The 16,696-nt window shown below is 37.4% G+C and overlaps 2 protein-coding genes across 2 annotated transcripts in view; one reads left to right on the top strand and one right to left on the bottom strand.

Annotated features, from left to right (window-relative positions):
* The window catches only part of LOC140135998 (FACT complex subunit SPT16-like), a 30,733-nt gene extending 23,884 nt beyond the window's left edge, over positions 1-6,849 (bottom strand). The window contains 5 exon segments of the mRNA XM_072157702.1: positions 826-972; positions 1,829-1,921; positions 2,486-2,713; positions 3,161-3,259; positions 6,672-6,849. Coding sequence (XP_072013803.1) covers positions 826-972; positions 1,829-1,921; positions 2,486-2,713; positions 3,161-3,259; positions 6,672-6,740 — 636 coding nt within the window. The 5' untranslated portion in view covers positions 6,741-6,849.
* A 252-nt stretch (positions 6,850-7,101) lies between these two features.
* LOC140172640 (p53 and DNA damage-regulated protein 1-like) lies at positions 7,102-13,965 on the top strand. Its single transcript, XM_072195774.1, has 5 exons — positions 7,102-7,267; positions 11,440-11,494; positions 12,422-12,499; positions 12,952-13,032; positions 13,810-13,965. The coding sequence occupies exons 1-5, from the start codon at positions 7,184-7,186 to the stop codon at positions 13,878-13,880; spliced, it is 369 nt and encodes a 122-aa protein (XP_072051875.1). The 5' UTR covers positions 7,102-7,183; the 3' UTR covers positions 13,881-13,965.
* Positions 13,966-16,696: the final 2,731 nt, after the last annotated feature.

Below are 16,696 nucleotides of genomic sequence, written 5' to 3'. Positions count from 1 at the left end.
ATATAACACGAGTAAAGATTACATTACACTATTCATTGACAGTAAAAAAAATTTCATTTGTGTCTATTTTAGGCATCCACATATTGCAGAGGGTAATATACCGTAAACGTTCGCCTAATGGCGCTATGGGCTCACTTGACATAAGTGGAATTTTAGGCACAACCTAAAAGTGCCTTCTCGTAAAATTTCCACCAGCAAATAAGGGCACGAAACCTTAATTCTTGGTAGGATTTCAGAGGAGGGCTCTCTAATTGCACATGAAATTTACCCCAAGACAAAGGAGCCCAGGTGCGCCATTAGGCGAACGTTTACGGTAGTATTATCTGTAATAAATGGGTGTGCAATTTTTTGAATGGAGAGGGGGGACATTTATTAGAAGAAAATTTTCAATGAAAATATTAAATCAAATATTAGGGTGAAAATCACAAAGTCGCACTTACTTCCTGTTTGTGTCTGGGTTCGAATCTAATATGTCAGCGCCTATGTAACCACATTTTATCACAGTATTACTACAAAATTACATGTAAGTGCATTTTAAGCAAGAGTCCGATTTATTTAATGAAATTTTACCAAAATTTGACAAATAACTGGACGGAAGTTTGAGTTAAATAGGTTTTGTCCATGCAATTAGGCGATTGTGAGTTTTATGTTTACTCACACAATATGGCATGGAAATTTTTGCATATTAGTAACTTTTTCATTGAAATATTGCAGGGGGTCCATTTATTAGAGGGGGTATATACTACAGACAATACAATATATATATTGAATCAACACTCTGACTCTGACTCACTTTTATAATTCAAATATCAACAACCAACCCACCTTTTCAGCATCTACTATTTCCATGATGTCTTCTTTGAGTTTCTTTGTGAACACATCACATGTGACTTGTGCGGCTCTCTTCACCAAGTTTATTTCGCCGTCTTCTTTGACGGCCATCATGTATGCTACAGCAGTACCCAGTTCAACCTACAATTAAACACAAGAAATATCAGTGTGACATTAAGTTCACATATGGTCACGATTGGGACAATGGGATAGTCAGCCATAGAAGCGGTGAAACATCAAACACATTTCTGTGTCCTGGTATAAAACCAAAGTTTCTACAACAACACATCTCTATGAGGTAAAAATTCATCCAAATGAAATGACTTTACATCACAGAATTAGAGAAAGAGAACTGGACTTGACCGCCATCTTGATACAGGGATGGAGCAAAAATGGGGGGTATTCGGTTTCCCTCGGAATGCTCTCGAGGCATGCGTTGTCATGCAAGTGCGACATCGTATAATAAGCGTAATTTGACACGCTTCATTGTGAAAGGTGTCAGCTGCAAGACGCTAAAGAAGAGATGCAGAATTGTTTTCGTTCGTCTCCGCGCACAGTCAGCAAGGACCCAAATACCCCTAATTTTCTCCCCATGGCTGATGGCACAATTGTATGTGGCGGTATAGGGAGTCCCGGTTCTCGTTCTCTTATTCTGTGCTTTCAATAGACCTTTTCAACTTGATTCATTTCATTCAAATCAAACCTGAAGCATGAAATAACTTTCAATAATAACTTTTTATCCTCACATGTATAAATCTGTACCTTTTCAGCATCAGTATGCGGTGTTCCAATGTGTAACATAAATGACACGATCAAGCGTGGGGTATGTCTTGTGTAAGAGATTGATGTTTACGTTGGCTTGTGTCAATTTGAGCAAATCTTTTTTAAGTGCTAAAAATGACTGAACATTTGCATTTTTTCTATATATTGTGCAGTACCGAAGTGTTAGTTCAATATTTAAATAAAAAAAATACTTTACCAAAGATAGTATACTTACCACTTCCAAATCAGCTTTGGAAATTGCCGACCTCCAGCCATCCATAAACTCTCCAGGAAATTTGTCCTTTTGAAATGTGCCGACACGTTTGCCCTGTGAAGTAAGAAAACAACAAATTGTAATAATACTTCACTCAAATATAATATCTGAACTTTACCTCTGCTGAAAAAGTGGTCTATTTCTTGTTATAATTTCCTTGGGGAAGAAGTACTAACTAAATGCATGGGATAGGCTTTTTTGACGGTAGTTCATAACAATTATTAAGTTTTGTAGCGGGTATGGCTATATGCCATCAGACAAGTTTGGAATTGTCAAGATTTCGGCAGGAGTAGCTCTGACCTGTTCTGGATAAAGTACCTAAGAATGAGACAGGTAGGCTGCCCTTGCCTACTGATGGCTCTGAAAAGAACGCTGAAGACTTCCCATTGTTTGCTTGTTCTCTGTTGACAAGGGGCAGTCTTCAGTCTTGCACAGGTAATAACATGACTTTGCTTTTGAGTAAGGTACAGTTATTACTTTTGCTGAAAGATAGAATGCATCAGTTGCATCTGTCAATTCCATAAAACTTTTGTCAAATATTATACTTGAACACCTATATGTATGTATACAGAAACAATGATTAGATATGCCTTGACATTAAAAAAAAGCTACTCTCACCTTTTTACTAGATGTAATAGCCTTGACAAGCGTCTGAAAGTTGGCTTTATTTCCATCGCTTTTATCCCTCGTCAGTAATGTGATGGCTGGCACGCCATTCTGATTCTCCTTCTCTTCCTTAGCAATCTGCTGAAGAAATTTCACCTTCTTGTTGCTGGCCAAGAAGTAGACCTGGTCCTCGCATAACACAGTGACAGTGTCAGTGAGTTCATACCCAAACAGCCATGTCTGGTGGAAGAAGGTGAAAGAAAATATGTGAAAAATGTTATCAAAAAGTTGAGAATATCGGCTCATTCTGCTGAAGAAGATTAGGATTAGCTGATCAGGATTGGGATCATGATAAGGATTAGGATTAAATGATTACCTACATGTAGGGTTCAAATTCAGAGTTATGGATAGGAGTGACGACTTCAAATCTTAGTATCTTAATGCTGCCCCATTGGGCATTTCCATTTAGAATCCAATCCATACACACCTATGGAAAACATGACCTTTAATCTCCTGCATAGGGAGTGTGAATTTCAAAATGGGGTTACCAATATGGGTAAACTCTATTTGAAATCTACACCCGTGTGGGAGATTAAGGTCATGTCTTCCATACATAATACACTAACACTACATGTACACACCCACCCTACTTACACACCCACACACTTTATGATTCTTGACTCATACCTGTAGAGCTGTAGATTTTGAATAAACAACATCTTCATCCACTCCAACCGCTGTGTAAATGGCATCAACCTTGGAAAAGTTGCTCTCTTCAGATGCATTCTGGAATAAAAAAAAAAGTAAAAACTATCATTCTGTGATGCATCACAATTTCAGATTCAACAGAGCTTGGCACTATAGATAGATCATTTGCGACAAATTTTTGTCTGTAAGTGCTGGCGATTTTTTTGATTTAAAAAAAAATATAAAAAAATACAGATTTTTTTTTTAAATCGATTTTTTTAATTTTTCTTATCCCAAGAACTGCTATACCCCATGATAAAGTCTTAGAGACCAGTGGAATGCTAGACATATGGTCATGTGCCATATGGTGGGGCACATTTGCGTTACAAGCACTGATTTTGATCATTTGTCCTCATTTTCCCTTAAATTGATACACGTCTAAAACTATACATGCACAATCCTATCAGGTATTTACAAAATATCAAAACATGTTTTCAGATGTAAAAATTTCAACAAAGAAAAAATTTGGTAAAATCATGGGGAAAAACCTGTTGAATTCAGCACCTTGAAAATTATTTTTTAGCAATAGATAAAATGACATCATAGAGGTATTTAATTGTATCCAAAAGGTGTAGAAACATTACAAATGAAGTAAAACAGGCAATTCAATATATATAGAAATTAACTAAAAATTGATCAAAAAACGGAAAAAAAAGAAAAAGTTGATTCAAATCAGTGATTTAAAAAAAAATCATTTGATTTAAATTGATTTAAATCGTGCCAACCCTGTTCAAAAGTATATGCACTAGAACATGAGAAACATGATTGACCCCTTATTGTTTAGGTAATTTGATTCTCTTTCAAATGAAAGAACTTTCAACTTAAAATATTGAACTTCAAAATTTAATGAACATCCTTAACATTGTTGACATTAAACCCGCTAACTTTGCATCAAAATAATTAATCAAATTTTACAAGCTGCCTCATCCCTCTTTTTCAGACATGAAACATGAAAACATGATAAGGATTAATTGTGAAGGAAGTGAATACCATGGGCATGATGGGGGATGTCACTCGTCGGCAAAAGTCGCAGAATTCATACTACACAAAGTGCCCAGTTCACTCACTTTTTGCGCAAGGCACCCATCAAATCATGTACAAAAAACTCCATTTATTCACCGCGTGCTCGATTTAACTCACCGCTTTTAAAACAGAAATTTAACACTGTTAGTTAGATGGGAGAGTAATTAGTTCGAAAATCGCCACTTTCAAACCCACTAGAAAGTCGTCAAAATTTGCCGCAAACATATGATATGCCAATCATCTGACCTCTTCCGGGGTATGAAGAAATTTACTTTGACTTGACCTTGTAAGCTTTTGAAAGTTTGAAACATGGCAGGAGACCTGGAAGATGAGCTTTAACCCTTCCAAATGCACGGTCATGGAAATTTCCTTGAAGAGAAACCCTCCACACAGAGACTATATTTTCTGCGGGCAAGTTTTACAGCAGCCAAACTCAAATCCTTACTTAGGGGTGCAGCTGGATAACAAGCTGAACTGGGGAGAACATGTTACAAACACAGTTAACAAAGCAAACCGGACTCTGGGTTTCCTGAGGAGAAACTTGTGGTTTTGTCCAGGGAAGTGAAGTCTACTGCATATCTAACGTTAGTGCGTCCAGTCTTAGAGTATGCTGCGTGTGCATGGGACCCATACAGGGCGGGACTCATAAAGAAGATTGAAAGTGTGCAGAGAAAAGCTGCAAGATTTTGCACAGGGGATTACCAAAGAGAAAGTAGTGTCACTCAAATGCTGGAAGATCTCGGATGGGACACTCTAGCTGTCAGAAGGGAGAGAAATCGTTTAGCTACATGTATGTTTTACAAAATCCAAAATGAGTTGGTAGGAATCAACAAAGAAGCCTATATTCAAACTTCTTCTGCTGCGGGTTTGAGAAGAAACCACCACCTACATGTTGAAATTCCATTCATCAAGAAGGACGTGTATATAAAAACTCATTTTTCCCAAGAACTGGAAGGGCATGGAATTCCCTCACTCAAACCACTATATCAGCCCCATCTTTAGATATATTCAAGAAAAACCTCTAGCTTGCAGGTCACCAAATAGTTAGCGATTTGCGGTTTTCGCCCTGCTGACTACAACTTCAGAAGGTTCAGAAGGTTTTAAGGAACTAGCTGTTTCTAACTCGATCCAATTCCTAATTTTTTTTTCAAAAACATTGCCGTAAAATTTATTTTTTAGTGCCAGTAATGAACTTCCAAAATGGCGATGGGTGCGCGATTCCCCTATCTATAATGTTGACAGAGGCTGAATATTACGCATGCTCCGGTCACGGTAAGGAATAAGGCTGGCATTTTCGGTCGGGTAAACGGGTACCCGCCCGAGATTACATTACCCGGGTAGGAAATACCCTACCCGGGTACCCGAAATTCAAAAAAAAAAATAAAAAAAAAAATTTTTATTTTTTTTTTAAGTTTTTTATTTTTTCGGTTTTGTAGTGTCCCTGGACCTAGACCTAAATGCTAGGATCATTCATGGTTGACCTAAAAAAAAAAAAAAAAAAAAAAAAATTCAAGATATTTTGTTATTTTTAATATGAAAATTGATAATTTGTATTCATGTCATAGTCTATTAATGATTTCAAAATTTTTTTTTTTTTTTTTTTAGGTCAACCATGAATGATCCTGGCATTTAGGTCTAGGTCCAGAGACACTACAAAACCGAAAAAATAAAAACTTAAAAAAAAAAAAAATAATTTTTTTTTTTTTTTACAATTTCGGGTACCAAGTTACCCGCCCGTAAAATGCGCCGGGTACCCGGGTACAAAATTACCCGAAAATGCCAGGCCTAGTAAGGAATGATCACATACCTACTATCATGACTATCATCATGCATCATCATGATCATGTATCGTGAGCAGTGCCTGACAAAAATGCCTGATGAATACGCCAGCACCGGTAAGCCAGCCCCAGGAATGATCGCTAACATGCTAAGCCCCCGGCTAAGCTAGAGCTAACTTTTAATTTAAAAAACAGACTGAAATTAATCGCAAAATTTATATTAAAATCTGACAAGTCACTGACTGAGTGTTACTGTACTGACGTGACTGAGCTGATGCAGTCAGTCAGTCACGTCACGCATACTCGATGGAATCACTGGAATGATGGTTGATGCACTTTTTTTTTGCAGGCAGTCCAAATTTAAAAATTATTAATATGTCATGAAATGAATTTCATGTTCATGATTTACTGATAATGTGATCTTTAACATACTTCCCACACCCACGTCCACGACACCCTAAGCTGAATTTTGTGAGCAGTGAGTGTGTCATGAATGAAGCTCAAAGCTGCAATCATCAATGTCAATGATCATGCATGTTCTGATCATGCATGTTCTGTTCATGCATTGCCATTGTTGTTGTCATTATTGACCATGCATGTTGTTGTTGACAGCGATCACGTATCTTTCGACGTAGCATACTCCTACTTACCCTCCATGTTTCGTAAAGTAGACTCATCCTCCGGTAGAAAGCATCCTTATCTACCGAAACATTCGCCATTTCGGCTTTTGAGTGTCGATAAAATACTCAAATTAATGGCAGAAAATGTCACGAAAATCAGTCTTTTCCGTACAAAATGGCGGGAGTATTTTTCGTCGCTGTCTTTAAATAGCGCCACCTAGAGTTGACATTTTTTCGACCCCAAAGCGTTTTTTATTTGAAAACATCTTGCCAAATGTTTGTAATAATTTTGAGAATACACTTTTTGACATATTATATTTAAACAAAAACACAGAATCACTCACATTTGATCATAAAAAACGTCAATGCTAGACTGCAATTGTGTTGAAAATATCACCAAATGGTAATTTTTTACATCTTGATCGCCAAAGTATGTCCAGAAACACTGGTTTAGTAAAAAGCGTCTGCTAAGTTTATTTTGTCATGCTACAAGTTCTGGATCGAAGTAGGGGTAAAAATCGTAGTTTTTCGAGCAGTACGAAATGTCGACAGATACTAACTTTGTTTTGAGGCATTTAGGAGAACTTGAAGAATTAGCCGAGACTGTACTTTCTGACAAACAGCAGGTGAATAATGTGTTAGAGCTTTAAGGGCTGGGGTATGAGCGACCTTGAAGTTCCGGTATCTGGAGAGGGGAAGCAATGAGTTACCTCAAATCACAGCGGCAGGTAGTGACTGGGCCGCCGAGTGCTAATATATATTTATTTTGGAAGGTTCGTGTTTGTTTTAAATTTTGGGGCGTTTTTCCAAAATTTGATATTTTTGGTCATATTTCAAAAAAGCGACATGCCAAAGACAACTCTTTGGGCACATAGTTTGTTATTGTTATTGCAGTTCTTTTCCACATACCTACGTTAACATTCGATTGGGTGATTTACTAATATTATATATTTTATGACTGCAATTTGATGCTTTTCAATGCGTTTTACACGTATCATGAAATTAACGCAAATATCTAGTCACGCTGCTTTTAGAATTTTTACCTGATCGTCGGCTTTTGCAGGCAACAGAATGCAGATTGGCTCACGATAGATGTCGTATTCCTCTATGTGGTTCACTCATTGATAAAATGAGTTTGCATTCCTTGTAACAACACACATATTGCCGTCTGGAAACCGGGTCTGGTACTGATTTTGGGACAGCCAATAGACTTCAGCGCCGTATCAAATCTCATAAAAACCACACGACTGACGACTATGTGTTTATGTTTCCCGCACGAAAGCTTGTGTCTACATCTATTACTATAGTCTATACTAAGGCTGGCATTTTCGGTCGGGTAAACGGGTACCCGCCCGAGATTACATTACCCGGGTAGGAAATACCCTCCCCGGGTACCCGAAATTCAAAAAAAAAAAAGTTTTTTATTTTTTCGGTTTTGTAGTGTCCTGGACCTAGACCTAAATGCTAGGATCATTCATGGTTGACCTAAAAAAAAAAAAAAAAAAAAAAAAAAGATATTTTGTTATTTTTTAATATGAAAATTGATAATTTGTATTCATGTCATAGTCTATTAATGATTTCAAAATGCATTCAAATTCAATACATTTTGAAATCATTAATAGACTATGACATGAATACAAATTATCAATTTTCATATAAAAAATAACAAAATATCTTGAATTTTTTTTTTTTTTTTTTTTTTTAGGTCAACCATGAATGATCCTGGCATTTAGGTCTAGGTCCAGAGACACTACAAAACCGAAAAATAAAAACTTAAAAAAAAAAAAAAAAAAAAATTTTTTTTTTTTTTTTTTTTTGTATTTGGTACCCGGTTACCCGCCCGAAAATTGCGGCGGGTACCCGGGTACAAAATTACCCGAAAATGCCAGGCCTAGTCTATACTTCTTTGGAAACGTTGACCTTTGACCATTCTTTGTATAACGCCTGATATGACCTTGATATGTTCGCTTGATTGGGTACGTTATAGCATCCATTTCATTGAGGTGTTAGGACTTGGTCAGTATAATACTTGCAGGGATACAATAGTTTAACATGGTGCGTGAGCATGGTGAAAGACTCATTATTGATTAGGCACGGACATATTAAAGGCACAGGTCCTTTGCGTGTATAGCAGAAAATTATAATAGAATGTGTGAATAGAATGTTTGGAATTTTGCAACTAAAATACTAACTGCATTCTGCATTATGTATTTATTTATTTAGGCCTATGCCTATTTATTTATTTACTGACTTATTTATTTATTTTATTTATTTGGTATATTAGTTAGTAGGCCTAGTTAGTAATATTCCATGATAGGCCTACGTCGGTTTATTATTGATTGTTGATAACTTGACAACTTGATTGATTGATCGATTGATAGTCATTTCACATTATATTCCTAGTTTATAGGCCAATTTGAATAACATCGTACATTAGATAAATAGACCTATCATCAGTATTGATTTATTCTATTCAGCAATATCAAGGATTACTATCAAACTTCTCATAGCTGATTGTCAGTTGGCTCAGTGGTAACGCAGTAGGTTTTACAACACCGAGGTCCCGGGTTCGATTCCCACCTCTGCCTATTTTTTTGCAAAGCTGAGAAAAATGAAATTTCTGGACTGCAAACTTATTTGGCGCGCGATCTGAGCTGGTCCTTTTCTGGTGGCTGTGTCTGTTACAGGCACACTCCCTCTGCATCCAAACCAGGTTCACGCTCATTAGACCTCCCTTAAGCTTACTAAGAAGTTACTGAAATCATGGAAATTGAATTCATCATGTTCATCTGTCTGTCTGTCTTATTGGAAACTCCCGGAGGAACTCGGCAGGGGCGATTTTCATCGCCATTTCACCAAGCTGACACAGGGTCAATTTCTACAAACTTTTACGTCTATTTGGAAACATCATAGCCTGATGGTCCATTTTTGGACGGTACAATGATTACTCTAGGGTCTGTTGAGTAGAAGCAATGGCCGAGATGGGGTTCGAACCCACAACCTTACGATCATGAGTCCAATGCTCTAACCATTGCGCCACACGACATGCATGACCAATTATTGACCATGATTGAAATTTGAAATGCTAACCAATTGCCGTTGAAAATGCAACTTCATGTTGGACTCCTAAAATCACACTTTCTGGTCAAATTCATATTTTTAATGTTTATGAATGTTAAGATCATGTCACTTATACTACACTCTACAGATTCAGTTCAGTTGTTTACTTTATGAACAGCGTCATTGCAAAGTCGGAAAAAAATCCGAATTTTTTAGGGTTTTTTTGGCCTTTTAATTTTGGGGGTCAAAGACAAAGATTTTCTTTTGTATTGTTGGAAGCGGTATATCCTTTGTAGACATGACGTCATATTGGTGACCCATTGTTTGTCCGAGTAATGTTGTATTAGCTTTGTTTGGCAACAAACACTGCAACCTGGGCGGGGTTCCATTTTTGATGAAAAGGGTGTCTGTCTAAAAAGCGTGCGTGGGGGAAAATATAAAGGGTGGGGTTTGACCCCCTGACAAACAGTGTGACCCCGGGCCGGGGTGATAGCGACTGGATCACGCTTTCATGAGAACCAGACATAAGTTATAACATCAATATCAATGACAGTATGGAATATTAACTGTTGTATTTTAAATGATGGGTTTTTTTTCTTCTATTTTTGGCATGCATCAGTGGCAATATCTTCATAAAAATTTAAAACAAAGCAAAAAGAACTTAGATTCATTCAGAATTCACAAGATAAGAGGTCATTTTTTCTCTCTGTGGTCAGGCAAACTGTAATGCTGGTACTATCATGCTATAATGCGAGTAACCAGACTTTTCCCCTTGATCTACTACACTTGAAGTTACTCCATATTTTCTTCTTCTTCTTCTTCCTTATAAGTGCCTCCCTCATATGTATGAGTATTGTCGCACTGCGTACAGACAAGCTGTACTTATTGTTTACTCTGGAACCTAGAGTAGATGAGTGTATTTTTGAAGTACAGTCAACATGACCGGATGATCCCCTGCTCTTTTCGAATAGCCTGTGACGTTCTGTCACGTGCACACTGCATTAATTTCAGAAATACATGTCCCCGTGACCGACAGCCTAAAGTGCCCTCCGAAGCACTAAGCAAGTAGAGTGAAGTGTCTTGCTCAAGGACACAAAGAGCCGGACCTGGGATTCGAACCCTTGACCCTTGGGTTCACAGTCCTATGCCTTAACCGCTAGGCCACGCTCTCCTCTCACCCTAAACTTCAGTATAGTCCCGGGAGTAATAGATACTGGTACTTCACACATAAACTCTGATAACACCTTTTGTTTTATAAAGAGGAAACCTTTGAATTGAAATCATGGCTATTTCTCCTGTTTGCATCTATAATATATCAGTCACAAATTTTCACAAGTACCATGCTCAATTTAAATCATTCAGCTGTTTGAATACCATCATGTCAAAGCCTTGAATGTATGGTTTGTTGCCACAAAATATGAAACAATAATAAGGCTAAACTAATATGAAAACCACAGTACAATGTACTCAGGAGGACTCTAAAAAAGTGTAATTCAAGTAACTGTGGAATTGCCCAAATATATATCAGCAACTTTAGACTCATTCCCCTTGATCGTATCACATAAATGGCTCCACTAGAGGCCCCACCCATAATTTTGGTGGCTATGAGCCTTCAGTACCATAGGGCCTCCAAGAATTGCAGCATCATATGATCCCCAATATTTAATTTGTTCCTGGTAGCATAATGATTCATCAGATCATAATCATTCATTAGAATTCTATGTTTGATACCTTGTAGATTGTTGCACTGGACAGGAAAAGGACCAAAGGATTAGAAGCACTTCGAGCATTGAGTAAATCAACTAGAGGGAAACTACTCAAGTGAGTATTAACAAAGTTGAAAAGTCATAATTGAATTATTTCAATAATATTTAGTTAGTTTTTCAATCAATCAAAATAGCCGTAGTAGGGACCTAGCCCTTGCAATCAGAAGGTATTTTGAGCCCTAGGTGTGAGCACTAATGCGGTGGCTGGGACTGGCAGACCCAGGGATCAAGTTTGGTTTGGGTAGGGGTGTGCTGCTGAGAATTTGAAAGTGGTAATATCAATTTTTTAAGAAATAAAGAGACCCATCAATATACAAAAACTCAAAATCTTGGCCAAATTTAACACAAAATCTCTTTTAGTTTTAAAACTTTCCCCCAAATTTCAGGGAATTCCTACAATTTTGGCTACCATACTTGACTTTTTAAATAAATAAAAAGGACCCATTCATATACATTAAAATTGGCTTCACATCCCTGTATGGTCATTTGTACTAAGTACCCCCCCCCCTACTCCCATCACCATGTACATGTATAGCTAGCAGACAAGAGACACTCTCTTCTGATTAGAGCTGGAGCAATAAATGCTCTGCTAGTATAATACTGGCCGCAATACAAACACATACAATTTGCCAGAGCAGTCTGCTTCAGCTGATTTCAGTGTTTTTTTTTTTCTTTTAGAAAGTTTACCATTTGAAACTGTTCCAGGTCTTTATAAATAGACATGTGAATTTAAATATTTCAAAACTTTTTTTTAGTGTAATAATAAGTCATTTATTAGTGCACAAGTTACATGCAACTTGTGTGGTGGTGTTTAAAGCTGTGTGTTTGCAGGTTTGTTTTTAAATTTCCCTTCTAATCTTAAAACACAAAAGGAGGCAGCTTTTGTTGTACATTGCAAATCATATTAAGGTTTAACCTTTTGTAGTATGTCTGTTTAATTCCATTTTATCATAGGTAACAAAGCATGGGTGTGTTTTGGGAACACTTTCATCAAGATGCCACAATCCAAAGCACAAGGACTCCTAAAAGAAGGTAGGGGTACATATAGTTTGATCAGCTCTAATTGGCGGGAATTGTTAGGCTTTTACCACTATGCCGAAAGACTCGTACTGAAAGTTGATTTAAATTGTGCAAGTTAAATAAATTAGAAAAAGTATAGGGCTTGAATTGACAATTTGTGATACTTCTGGAGAGGTGTCAAATTCTCAAAATAAAATATATTGATATTAATCGGCCCGCTGACTACGAGCTGATCAAACTATACTGATCATGTGATGTGTAAGAACATTTTGTGCACAGATATTTAGCTAACCTTTGCATTAGTCTATGGAAAAATAATAAAAGTTTAGTTAGGGTTTCCGAACTGACTGAAGCTCGGGCCACCTGACCTAAAATAGTGTGCCCTGTTTGGGCTGTTGTTGTTGTTGTTTCCGCTGTTGTTGTTTTTTCTTTCATTTATTATGTTTTCCATTTTCATATTGCAGACCAAAAGAATTTGGATGAAGAAATAGACAAGCTGAGGAATGATTTGAAACCAAAGGTCTCCAAGCTGAGAGATATGGAAGGTAATTACTAGAAGAAAATATATTGTGGGGAATATTGAAATGTCCTTCAGATATAGTTTGTTAGCTTATAATTGGCAAAAATTATCCAGTCACACATTACACAATGCACAACTAGCGTTCTTTTTTGCCAATTATAAGCCGAACAAACTTTAGGAGCCAGAGCTCTGTTAATCATAATTAGAGTTGACTAAGGTGCTCAACAAGGAGCTCAATCTTTTAATATCTGAAAAAACATAGTGAGGAGCTCAGTAAATCATACTCCTGAAATGTTGTTGAGGAGAGCTGTAGGAGCTCTGGTGCAATTGAGCTCCTCAAAAATGAAGGTCTGAGGAGTGTGCACTGTGCAGTGCTCATCAATTTTAAAGTTGTCTGATTTAAAATGAATAGACCCTATGGCAGCAAGTGGCATTAGGTGCTTCATACCCTTGTTTCCTGCTCATGTTGTTGTATTGTTCTATTCCAGTTGAAATCCATACGAAGACATGATCTTAATCTCTCCTACATAGGGAGTGAATTTCAAATGGGGTTACCTGAATGGTGACTCGATTTGAAATCTACACTCCCTGTGTTGAAGATTAAGGTCATGTCTTCTATAGGGGTGTATCATGGACTTCAACTGGAATGCCCAATGCTTTTTAACATTGTAAATGTTATAGTAAAAACAACCTGTCTGCAACATGTCAACTGCATCCTTCTACATATTTTAGGGCAGGGGTTGGTTGCTCATGTTGCTGTATTACTTGTATATCATGCTGTGTCTTATCTTATTCAATACAGGAAGCAAGGAGGTGAAAGGCTTTGATTTGAAGGCTCTGTCTAAAGATGAACTCCAAGCTGTTAAACATTGATGAGGTGAAAACAGAATTCTGGAGCTCGGCGCCAAAATAACTAGAAAATATGGAAGCTAGCTCGATTCAGCAACTGGATAATGCCTCGAATCTGATGGAGAATACTGTAGTATACATTATAAGCATCAAAAGGGCTACTCTTTAATGAGGAATTAGGCAATGAAAGGAAAAAAGAAACATTTTGAATTTGTAGAATGTGCCTTTTGTGATTCAAAGAGATGTGAAGTCACCTTAGCTGCTAATTGTGACGTGTCATGTCAAAAGGAGACACTTTTGGGCAGGTTATCAATTTTGAGGTTTTTACATATCTTAAATATAGAGATATATTGCTCCACAACGCCGTTTACCCCAATGAAATCGGACATTTCTAAGCGAAGATATTGAGTTCGTAAGTTATGGTATTATAAAATTGGAAATTGAGATATCGGCCTTTAAAAATATTATTGACAATGTTGAGAGTAGGAATTACCTTGAAACATGTCTCAAAAAATACAAAATGCCAGTTATATTCCGATCTGAAACTATCAGACAATATTTTTAACATTAATAGAATCATAAATTCGCAACAAACTCAAATTGTGAAAAAATCACCACCGGGCAGATTTTTGGCTATTTCTCCATTTACGATCCTGCCCAAAAGTGTCTCCTTTTGACATGACACGTCACAATTATGTATCACAACATTGTGCATAATGCACTATATGACTTACGTACACTTGGTGCTATGTCCAACTCACCAACTCTAAATACCGTATTTGTTCCATTGACCACCCATGTACCCTATAAGCGCTCACCCAGTGACTTTACAACAAGCAAACTGATGATGCAAATCTGAATCATGGTTTGAAACATGACTCTGATGATGATGATAGATGAATATTTTGGGCCTTTTTTACGTCTTGTTGGCCTACACGATGTACAAAAATAGGCGCCCACCCAAAATGATTCCGTTAAGCACCCTGGGCGCTGGGTGGTTAATGGAACAAATACGGTAGGCCATTTTGTAATAGCTGCAGTTAGTAACTTAGCTCAATGGCTTAAGTTAGTTTATCTAATGCCGTAGTGTGCTGCGATGCACATCTGTACCACAGCAGATTATGATAGTTTACTCACATGGAAAGAATTAACTGGGAAAAAAAATCAAATGATTGTTACCCATCAGTTGATTTTGATGTTCTGAAAATCCAGCTTCTTGAAAATGAAACACTGGATCCTCTTGAAATGATTACAATAAATAGTTTTTTGACTGGTTCGTGATATTTATCTTCAACTTAGGAGGATCTTATGTTACATTTTGATTTGGTATTCTTGTGCTCATCATTGTGGATACCAGTTGTTTTAATACAGACTATAGAGGCCATCAGCCTGTCGCTATCATGTGGGTGGGTACAAGCTGGTAAATCAATGCGCTTGCATTTCCCTTTATTGTCATGGGTGCAAATCAAGGTCAAATCTATAGACAAAATATCTAATTCTCAATCATGAGAGCCAACTTGGGTGTGCACAGGTATTTGCGCTGAGCGTATACGTAAGCACAGCTTTTAGGACTTGACCAATCACACGGTTGTTGCTAGGTAAGGTCAAAGTTCGGTCATGTAGGTCGCACGATCGCGTTATTCTACATGTACGCAAAGTACACTGACACAGAAGGTACATCATCTCATGATCGAGAATTATTTTGCCTTAGTATTGATGATCTATATGCAATAGATGAAAATAAACAAGGGCAATTGAGAAAATAAATCCTTCGTTCATGTTTATGAATGTTGTATGCCGAGTTTCCTAAAATTTACCTTATAGTAACATTAGGCTGTAATATACTGAAAACACCGAAGGTCAAGCATATTTGGCTCTAAAGTTAAGAAACTTGGTGATGTCTATTCTCTTATATCTTGTATGTATTTTATTGGTTTTTACTGCATAATTTTGCCTTTATCTTGATTTCAAATTTGCAGCCTTTGGCCTCTATGGACCAGATCGTGTCATGTAAAAAGTGCCTTTAATATGCCATTCAATGAGTGCAAGTGACTGGCTTAAATCGATAACACTGCCCTCTTGTCTATACATTCCCTCATTTCAAATATATAGTTTTGGTTTCTCTTTTGTTCAGAAACCAAAAATCAAGGGATTAAAAAGTAGAGCTGATCTGATCTGCAATCATAACACTATTATGCTGGGAGGGCACAGTATAGGGTATATAACCAGAAGTATACAATAGCCTATTGTGCTAACATAATTATTAACATGATTGATATCGAAATCTATCCCATGGACGACAGTTGATGCTCTCTGTCGAAGGTAGGTGGCATATTACACTCACGAGTTCTAGGCCTAGAAATCATATACAAGCGCGATACTGAAGGATGGGGTGGGGTGGGGAATTTGTTTGTTTGTATGAAACATAAACGATGCATGGAGATGATTTGATTATGAATTAGTTTATTAGCCCCGCGAAGCACAACCCATACCGCTTTAAGAGGGGGCTCCCCTCCCTATATAACCACCGCTTTCCTAAATTACCCCTTTCCCCTCCTCCTCCCCTACATTCGATATCTTCATCTCGAGCTCTCCTCCCCTTCTCTTTCACTTCCAATGCTCTCTCTCATATGTTTCTCTCTCTCGGCCCATATCCCCTTGCCCTCCAACGCCCCCCACACACACACACCCCAATCTTCTCCCTCTATCTTCTTCTTTTTGCAGTAAAAATTGCTTCAGTAAAAGTCATTAGGTTATTAGAGGTCATATAATGGCCTTCCATCGATTCTGGTACATGGGATTAAGGACATGAATCGATTTTGTTTATAGCACCTATACAA

The sequence above is a fragment of the Amphiura filiformis genome, chromosome 16 (genome assembly GCF_039555335.1).
Source record: "Amphiura filiformis chromosome 16, Afil_fr2py, whole genome shotgun sequence".
NCBI lineage: Eukaryota > Metazoa > Echinodermata > Ophiuroidea > Amphilepidida > Amphiuridae > Amphiura > Amphiura filiformis.
Note: the sequence above shows the minus strand (reverse complement) of the source record. Positions and strands in the feature narration are given on the sequence as shown.

What these genes read in the sequence shown, in the direction of transcription:
- LOC140172640 (XM_072195774.1), top strand. Translation starts at nt 7,184, where the DNA reads ATGTCGACAGATACTAACTTTGTTTTGAGGCATTTAGGAGAACTTGAA. An exon ending in ACAAGGACTCCTAAAAGAAG is followed by an intron (nt 12,500 to 12,951) that starts GTAGGGGTACAT and finishes TTCATATTGCAG; the next exon opens with ACCAAAAGAATTTGGATGAA. An exon ending in CAAGCTGAGAGATATGGAAG is followed by an intron (nt 13,033 to 13,809) that starts GTAATTACTAGA and finishes TATTCAATACAG; the next exon opens with GAAGCAAGGAGGTGAAAGGC.